The 10,449-nt window shown below is 35.7% G+C and overlaps 1 protein-coding gene across 1 annotated transcript; it reads left to right on the forward strand.

Moving 5' to 3' along the window:
* Nucleotides 1-632: 632 nt before the first annotated feature.
* LOC143726074 (uncharacterized) lies at nucleotides 633-8,580 on the forward strand (the record flags this gene model as incomplete). Its single annotated transcript, XM_077219061.1, has 6 exons — nucleotides 633-719; nucleotides 825-990; nucleotides 1,682-1,875; nucleotides 2,031-2,184; nucleotides 2,481-2,608; nucleotides 8,476-8,580. Coding segments are annotated over 6 exons (834 nt in total), but the record flags the coding sequence as incomplete, so codon positions are not given.
* Nucleotides 8,581-10,449: the final 1,869 nt, after the last annotated feature.

The following is a 10,449-nucleotide window of genomic DNA, read 5'->3' on the forward strand; positions in this document are numbered from 1 at the left end:
GGTTGTTTTCTTTTTATGATTTTTTTATTTTCTTTAAATACACATGAAAATTAGTGAGACCAATTCTGCATAGCTGCACCCATAGAATCTTCAATACAGGTAAAGGTAATTTTCATTGTGGATAATTTCTGATACCATCTGATATTTACCTCTATTTTTCTTTTTACAGTCTCTGGACCATAGCCCTGTTAACAATCAGTCATGTCACAATCAGTCACCTGTAAGGATAAACCCAATAACACCAACTCAGACAATAGTGGAAAGCTGCCAGACAAGAACAAGCAACTCAACCTTTGTAATATGTCTTTTAATTGAACTTCACCTGAACTTGAGTTTTTGGCAATTTTATTATTATATATATTTTTAAGAATGAATTGAATGGAATGTTTTAGTTCATGCATTCTCCTTTTCACAGGATATACGAGAAATACTCATAAAATCTGGAGGATTAACATTAACAACATCCTTAGACCGAGACAGGCACCTAAGCCTCAAGGAGCGACGTCAGATGGTGCGGTTATTGGTTTCTCACTTGATGGAACGTTTTGGGGAAACGTGAGTACAAGTAAAATCACTTGACCAATACATTTAAATAAATAAACTAGCCTATTTAAATGATTGTTTATTTGTAAAGCCCATCAGCTGAGATCAAAAAGGAGATGGCTTTGGCACTAACTGCCCAGTTTCCTTGCCTGAAGAACAACGAGGGCCATGGATATGTAAGTTGTGCTGATTCTGATTAGAAGATAATCGAGAGCTGATAAAGAGTATCAGTCCCCACTTTTTTTTCATAAGAGTGATTTATTTACATTTCTTTGCTGCAGGAGTCATGGTATACACCTGGTCGTTATCGTCACCCTGCAACAGGTTACCTGGAAGAAAGACTACGCAATGTGAGGAAACGTCTTAGAGCCCCACACAGTCAGAGACAGCGCAGCCATCCACAGCCATCACAGAATTCCTCTTCCCGACCAAGTTTTCCACTGCCAGGTTAGAACTAAGGATGTGTCATGATGGATTTTTACTTGCAACTGGACAAGTAGCCAGTACAGGGCTCAACAATAAGGACTGCTTGATGATGCTGAGGACAGTTGATTCATGCGCAAGTGTTACTATTTCATATAAATCCAAAGAGTCATGCTTAAAGATGGCCATCTTTAATTATCTGCAAAGACCAGTGCATTAAAATTACATAAATGTAGGTCTATATTACATGTATAGTCTCTCAGTTTGTTTGCTTCTATTTTAGAACACTTGATGATTTTCTAATAAAATCCTCAGAACTGAAGCAATGCTCTTATGGCTACAAGTGCTTGAATGGAATGGATTACTCAAATAAGCAAATTCAGTCATTTACATCCTAAATTTTAGCTTCCTAACTTACTTGCCTATATGTTTACAACAACTTCCAATGTGGTTCTGTCAATCATAAACAATGGCCAGAACTGTTTTTTAGGTTAGTAAATGATGACATGTTTTTTGTTGTTGTTAATAATTAATTTTATTGGTGTGTGCCAAAAAAGCTGATAATTTGAATCGGTGGTTTTTAATCGGAGAGAGAAAACATTTGCAATGCTAGGGGTACCCCAGAACCAGGTTTGGGAAACACTAAGATAGTTAATTATCACTCAAGTTTTTTCCAGATGTTTTCCCTAATTTTAGTGTGTTTTATCTGCTGTAGAGTCTGAGTCATCTTTGCCTGAACTTCACACTATGATTGAGTGGCTAAAGAACAACAGAAGCCCTCACAGCCAAGTCGAGGAGTTAATGAAACTTACAGCACCTCATCGTGCTGCGTGGATTCGATCCTCTGGTACAAAAACTGTTGAGGAAATAAACAGAGAATATCCCAGACTTTATGATTTTCCTGGAATGGTGAGTATAATTATTTGCATTTTAGGGAATTTAATTTACTGAAGGGTTGTCTTGGCCTGTAGTAGAAATCCTACATTATTTAGAAAAGTAAAATTCTTCATTCTATTGTTATTTGTAATCTTGCAAAAAATGTGCAATTTAATGTTTTTGTTTAGATATCACAGGACTTTGGAGTTTTATTCCCTGACAATGCAGACCGGCTTTATGAGTTTTGGGCTCCTGTCTTCACTGAACGGATTTTACTTTTTGCAAGAAAAGAACCCAAGGCTGCTGATGTCCTTCTAGAAAGTCTGGAAACACTGTCAAATGGTAGGACATCCTATTCAAATCACATAAAGTATACCATTTCTAGTCTTTGCACAGGTAGTTTCAGATCTGTTGACCAAATTAGTTTCATATCACTTATATGGAATTTCCAAAATTACCTTTAGTATCTAAATATCTATGGTAAGCACACTCTTTCTGGCATGTTATTGAATAAAAAAAATACATTTCCTCAGGAATACTGTAATTATTTAAACAAGAAAAAAGTAGGGTGAGACTTGATTTGATCCACTGGTTTTTTGAAAACTGTAAGCATTCTTTCTGTAAACTTGTCGTTCAAGATGTTCGTGGTGAAGTTGCCTTTAAAACCCTTCCTGCTGTTCTGCCATCATCGCCATACCGCACAGATGGGAAAATGGTCCGTCCAACTTATGCTGAAATGAAGCGCAGCTTCATCGACATTAAACCAGTAAGTAAAAATAACACTGCCACATCAGCTGTTAACTGGCTTTATATTTTATTTTTAATTGAATTTTTAAATATATATTAGGGATGTACCGAATCCAGGATTTGGATTCGGATGAATATTGGGCTTTTTAACGGGGTTCGGTTTCTGCCGAACCTTTGATTTTTCTCACCCAACCGAACCCTAGGCTTGCACAATACGTCGACGTCACGCCACCGTTGTTTACGTTAGGCTTGTTCGACTTGAACCAACGCTGCACAGACCGATAGGTGAATGACATCAAAGTACCGCAAGAGCGAATAGAGAGCAGACACTCCTTATGCTTTTGAATTGCTCTCGCGGTACTTTGATGTCATCGGTCTGTGCAGCGCCGGTTCAAGTCGAACAAGCCTGTAGTGTAAAGTGTTATGTCAGGAAGAAAAATAGGGATAGCTCACAGCTAAAGTTATTGCAGAGCCCAGACAGACTCACGAAGGCGATCGTCATCTTACAACTCGCACTTTATTCCCCAATCGAGCTTGTGTAACTGTCTGTCACACGTTCTACTGTCCACAGCGTTACTTAATAAACAAAATAAGATAAAAATGAGCATCAAACAGAAATAGCCCGCACACATGGGGTGTTCAAGGCGCACGGCACATACAATACAGACTAGGGGTCGGCCGATATGTGATTTTCAGGGCCGATACCGATTATTACAGATCAAATAATACCGATAACCGATATTTTTAACCTATATATAGGCTATAGCCTATGTCTGGTGTAAAAATGTAAATTAATGTCAAAATTATGAATAACAAAGGGTTTTGACAAATACTTTCTTTAAATGATTTTAAACATATCTTTGAATCTGAGAACTGTTATTAATAATAATAATAATAATAACTTAAAAAGTGCAGGAAGCACCCAGCAGCATTCTGTAAACATTTTATAAAACTTAAAGATTCTATTTTAATGTTTAAATAAAATTTTAGTAATCAAAAAGCATTTCTAATTAATTGAAATCATCAATCTTATTCAATTTATTTACAGTTTATAAAAAATAATTTTTTTAGGGCCTTATGAAAAACCGAACTTTTATTTTGACCTTTGACCACGGAGATCTTTGAGTTTCTGCGTGTTTATGATATGACGATAACCTTTCTCAGTTGAAGCACTAAAAAGTCACTAATCGGCTCTGGAGATGATGTTCATGTCCTCATTAGGGCTGTCACGTTTTATTGGATATTCGAATATGCATTCGTACATGACGTGAAATATCCGTATACGAACTATAAATAAACTATCCGGTTTTTAAAGTGCCATGTTTAGCGCATTTTTTACAGTCTATGATTAGACCGTTTTATTTTTTTATTTTATTGTTTGCCATCTCATCCAGGAGCGGGCGCTCTAAATGTATTGTAGCGTAAGCCCATGACCAAATCAAGCGAATAATAGCCTCCCTGTTTTGAACATGGAAGATAGCGCACAGAACGACAGCCTGAGCGGAGAATTACGACCTCAACTCATCTAAAAAGTCAAGTCTGGAAATATTTTGGGTTCTACAGCTACACCGTACCACTTCTCTCAACATTGACGCGCAAATCTGTGTGTGCCAGGCACGTGTGCGCGCTCCGAGCGCGTGTTCTCCACCTCGGGGAACAAAAAGAGAGCCGCACTTGATCCAGATCAAGTTGATAAATTGGTGTTTCTAGCAAACAATATTAAGAAATGAATTAGGCTAGGCTAAAGGCCTTACTCCTGCTCCTGTTTAAGCCGTCACGTTATTGTTTGTGCCGTGCTGTTCCGATGCAGTTTTTTCCCATGTAGCTTAGTGACACTTCATATAGATTAAATTGATAACCTGCTGTTTAAAACATTAAGTCAAACAGGCTTTTTTTCAGACAGGCCTGAGTCCTGTTTATGACTGTCAGACTGTTAATAAATTTGTGATTGAATCTCCGTTACGGTGTTTGTTTGTTTTTTTGTGGGGGCGGGGCTCATAGAAATTTGAATATATTTGAAATACATTGCTTGATATTTGATAACCGTTCTAATTTGATTTTTCTCAAAAGTGACAGCCCTAGTCCTCATTTATTGATGTGGCTGAGGCTGAAAACAGCGAAAGCGTCACGCGTGCTCCAGTGAGTGTGTGGTAAATGAAATCACGCGTCTGCGCCATTCATTTAGAGACAGGCAGGATTCTTATTTAAATAGTCTTTTTGCTGTTTGAAATTCGATTTTATTTGTACTGACCTGCTTTATATTAATTCATCAAAAAGTTGACAAATTCCGTGATATTCCGTTTTATAAAGTAAATTCCGTTTTTATGACTGGATTCCGTCTATTTTCTCCATCGCGGAAATCACAGGGCCCTATTATATTGAGGTATTTTGCCATTTCAGTGTAGTAAACACTGTTGCTACAAGTAATTTATTGCTACTTCAGCAAAGTCTGCTGCTGCCTTAACTTTGAGAGACAACTGATGCGTGATCAGTGAAGCAGCTCCAGTAAGTGAGTGCTTTCAGTGTAGAAGTGTGCAATACTTTCAGTGCCTTCAGCTTTCAGCGCTGATTGGCCACACTCTTGACTCCCAACAAATCAGATGTGCGGGGATTTTAGTCTACAGAGTGGTGAGTTCTGACAGAGGTGTGAGAGTTGACAGAGTGGTGAGTTCCGACAAATAAAGCGCATTTCAAAATACAATATTTTTTTCGGCATTTTTTTTTAAAATGGCCTATACCGACAACCATAACAATGCTTAATATCGGCGCCGATAATCGGTCGACCCCTAATACAGACTGCAGACATTTCAACAGGGAGCGTGCAGCTCTTAAAGGGGCCAAACCTTATTTACACTTGTGACCGTTCGAATGCAGTGGGCTGTGAGAAAGTGAAAATGGAACTCGTGAGAAGAAAAAGTGTTGTTTGGCAGTACTTTCAGTTAAAAGAACGCAATTCAAGTCGAGCCACATGTTCAATTTGCGATCCCGATTTGTCTCGTGGTGGCCTAGACAATACACAACATCGCCGCTGTTAAAATGCATAATGTTGCTTATTATTTTTTCTTTCTTTTTTTACAGTAAAAAAAAAAATCCACTCCTGTGGACGTTGTTTACTTCATTAGTGTGTTTACTGTGTTAATGGCCTGAGGACGGGAGTAGGAATAGGATTATTTGAGGTTTATTTATATTGTTGAAATAAAATTTTGCACAAAAATGTAATGCTTTGGATAAAAGCGTCTGCTTAATGATTAAATGAAATGTATTCACAAAACAAATTATCAGTATGTTTTGCCTCATTTGCAAAACAATCTGCAGTTAAATGTTATGAACAAACATAATCCTCTGATGATCCAAAATGCCATTAAAAATAAATAAATCATCCACTCATTTCTAATGCTGGAATCAATCAGAAAGATGTGCAGAAACACAAGCATGCTGTTTATTATGGGCATGTAAATAAATATATTGTGTCCATGGAATGTTCCTCACTATATATGCCAACTAAAGTATATTTATCTTTTAAGGTTGGAACTAATATGGTGCATTACCTAACTAGTGAGACAAGCCAGGATCCACACATCTTGGTGCTTGGGGACAAAGAGAACTCCTCCCAAGTTTTCATCGTTTTCAACGGGGAGGCAATCGAAAAGGAGACCATACTGCAAGCAGTGGATGTATGCTTCAAAATATTCTACATCTATGACATTAACTACCCAAAGCCTTCTGCTCCCATTTGGGAGTTTTTACAGCATGCTGTCTATAATATTCCTGGAGGTGTTCCTTCAATACATTGCCACCTCCTTAAAAGCTTTGTTTTCAATACTGATCATCAGTAGGTCCAGTAGCCAAACACCATATTAAGGTGTTTATAACAATGTGTACAGTATAGTTTTTTTTTAAGCATGTTTATTTTTTATTGTATTAAATTTGTGTACTGTATGTACAGATAGATTTTTTTGTGTGTGTGTAGGCACATCTGTGTATGTTTTTAATTTATGTACTGTAAGTGCATGCATGTTTTAAATTGAATGTGTATATTTTAATATTTGCATATCATAATTGTTTGTTCTATTTATTACACGTGTATATTTATAAAGATTTTACATCCGGATGACTATATTTATTACATTCATAATTTAATACTTGAAACATGTTAAAACATATTTATTGTCCAATAAAAAAATATATATTTGAAAACAGTGTATTTTATTTATTAAAATAAGGCTATAAAAATAAATAATACCTTATAAATAACCTTTATAAAAATAAATATTTACCTCAACTGTTGGGTTATTTTAACCCAACTGGTATTTAACCCAATGCATTGGGTTAAAATAACCCACAGTTGAGAAGGTGCTATACCAACCCATAGTTGGGTTATTCGTTGGGTTATTTTTAACCCAACGTTTTTAAGTGAGTAGACTGACAATTGAGTGGGTGCCTAAAAGCTGAGCGAGCAGACGAGGCATTTAGACGAAACAATGGAAGAAGAGACCTGCGGGACAACAGCCTGCCTCGTTTTCCAAACAAACTCCTTCGCTCTTGTTTTTCCCTCATTATGTTAGTTGACATAAAACAGGCCAGCACAGGTGTGTTTGATGGTCTGTTGAGGGTCATATCAGGAAAGAGAGGCTTTTTGTTGGCTGTGTGCGCAGAGTCAATATATTATGGAATGGGTTGCTTTGAATCAAAATGGAATTGTTTTTTATCAGGTCACGGCTGTAATCTAATAGCACATATTATATTAAAGCACATATGATTTGGTATTTACCAGTGTGTTTGTTTTCAATTGCAGTTCACTGGAACAAAAAATAAATGATTGAGATGGATCTTGTTATAATCCAAACTGTTTGTTTTAGTCTTATATGTTTAAATCTAATGACATTTTTTTTAAAATTAAATACACTGCTGTTTAAATATTTCTTCTTTTATGCTTAAAAATACAACAAAAACAGCATTATAGTGAAATAAATTACAATTTAAAATAACAGTTTTCCAGTTTTAAAATGAGATTTATTCCTGATGGCAAAACTGAATTTTCAGCATTATTACTCCAGACTTCTGTCACATGATTCTTCAGTAATCATTCTAATATGCTGGTGCTCAAAAAACTTACTTTTCTTACTTCAAGTTCAAAAGAACAGCATTTATTTGAAACAGAATAGAAATAGATCTCCTTAAATTAGTGATTTGCTGCAAATTACATAGTACTCTGGAAGTCTTACAAGAGAATCTAGTGTAACTGTTCCAGTAATCTGTCTCCTTAAAGAGACATATTTTGACTAACATCCATTTGGATGGAGTAGAGTTTTCAGTTTCAGCATCCGTCCAATTTGACAACATTTCTTTCCTAATGTCGATCGCAGGCATCAATCACACAACAAAATGGGTGTGGAATAATTGCTTCAGCTCCTTCAGAACTTTGTGCTTGACTCAAACTCTTTGACAGCACAGTGTCAGTGTCAGTGCATCATAACCCATATCTCCTCTATCTGAACTAACAAAAAGGCTGTATATGTGTGATCGAGTTGTACTGGTTGAATAAACCAATGCTGACTTTATTGATAAAATCTCTTGCTTTTTTTTTTTCTAAAATATATGTTTTGAATGAGTGGTCAAGCACAGGCCAGTTTGAGGAGTTAACAAGTGTGTTGTGGGAAAAGGTAGATCATTAATTGGTAGGTCTGACTCTTTTCCCTTCACCTATGGCAACTTCTCCTTGGGGACACACAGACAAACTCAGTGACACACAAGCACTACACCCACGATCCCCAGAGGCCAATTAAACAATGAAGGTAATGCGTGGCAAGTCAGAGCAAGGCTGTGGTTGTGTATTCGTTTATGTCTACCCCTCAAACCTCAATCCCCTGGTGAATTTTTCCACAGGTAAAGAAGCTTCTCAAGATGCAGGAAGGGAACTTTTCACTTAAATTGTGGATATCTGACAATGAGACGATTATGACATTGAGACATTATGGTGTGTTGTCGTAGCAGGTTTGCATGAAGTACTGTGCATTAAATGCAAGAAAACATTGCATTGACCAATCTGGACGAAGCTTTCCTGCTAAGACAACACACACCTCTGTAATTTCACAGGAGTCGGCCTGGCCAAAATACAAAAGCAAAGCAAATAGAGTGAGAGACTCCGAGAGATAAAAACATACAACAGGTGTTGATGGACATGGAGCCGGTAAAGAACACAATCACTGTACAGCACTGTTTTTTTTTTATATATCAGTATTATCATAGGCTACCTTGTTTTATTTTTGCCTTTATTATTAATAAAGAGCAGACAGGAAGTAAAATGAGAAGAATAATCGGTAACACTTTACAATAATAGTACATGAATAATCATGTACTAATACCTGAATTAATAATTACTTTACTATGAACTAATGATGAGTTAAGACATGTACTAATGAGGAACGAACCTTAACTACGACATGAGTCATATGAATTCCTGCATGAATACCATCTTAACTACACATTAGTACATGCTTGTTAATTAATGCATTAATTAACATTTCGGGGTAAACTAAATCAAACTTGCTCTAGAAAATGGACACATTTTGTGACCCAAAAGAAGAGAACCCTAACTGACCAACATCCAACTGCATTATGATATAAAGACAGTAAACCAATCCATAAAATAACCACATAAATAACCATCATCTGTCCTAACACTGATTTGAATTCAGCAAATTGCATCTGTTAATGAATATGTTAGTGTAGGTATTTCACTCTTGATGGCAGCAGTGGAATCACTTAAAACAGAATTAGATTAAATTGCTTTTAATGATGAATGCATCATTGTGTGTTCAATGAGAAAGGTTAAATGTAAACATTGCAAGACATCTAGTGTCATTCACTGATGTTTGTGACAGTTGCTGGTGTCAAATTTATGAAAAATTTTACATTGTGACCTTTTAGTACATCTTTCTTCTGATCTAGAGCATGTTTGATTTAGTTTACCCTGAAATGTTAATTAATGCATGCATTAATTAACAAGCATGTACTAACGTGTAGTTAAGATGGTATATTCATAAAGGAATTCATATGACTCATGTCATATAAGCTTAAATCATCATTAGTTCATAGTAAAGTAATGATTAATTCAGGTATTAGTACATGATTATTCATGTACTATTATTGTAAAGTGTTACCGAATAATCAGTGTAGACAAATGACGTGAGCCAGACTCAGTCACATCACAGCATGAGCACCATGGCTTAATGTATCCCAACACATACGTTCCTTTGCATAAAGGAATTTATATTGCTAATGAAAATTCAAAAGGTCGTGTAATGACTGATATTTTGCTGATAATTGTTTTATTTTTCAAAAATCTCGGTTACATTTTGAGGTGCTTTAGGTCCAATCTGTAAAACATTAAAATACTCAAGGCTTCAAAAGTATAGTCATATAGTCAAAAAGACATTCACATTATGCATTTTAACATGATTTAAGTGTGAAAAAGTTGGCCTAATTTACTTTTATCTGTGTATGGTTATATTCAATTTTGCCAACTTGCCATGACGTTTGCACATAAAGCCCTACATAAAGAAATAGCACATACAAAAAACTCAGCTCAAATTAATGTTTTATAAATGATTAACTTTTAAATGTATAAAAAAAAATTATCCATTGTAAGTGCCCCACCATAACCTTCATTTTTTGCAAGTCAAAATAATTTTTAGTGTTAATCAACATTATGTCACAAATGTTATCGATTGAGTTTAACTTGTACCAGTGTTAGTTTGGTGTAATTGATGTACTATTATAGTATTAATTAATATTTTGAATGAGATTTTATTGTTATAGTTCTCATTTTTAGTTTAGGTTATATTTTGTTCTTTTTTC

This window comes from Siphateles boraxobius, unplaced genomic scaffold (genome assembly GCF_051911475.1).
Source record: "Siphateles boraxobius isolate OS27281-9 unplaced genomic scaffold, OSU_SipBor_1 77, whole genome shotgun sequence".
In the NCBI taxonomy this organism is placed as follows: Eukaryota; Metazoa; Chordata; class Actinopteri; order Cypriniformes; family Leuciscidae; genus Siphateles; species Siphateles boraxobius.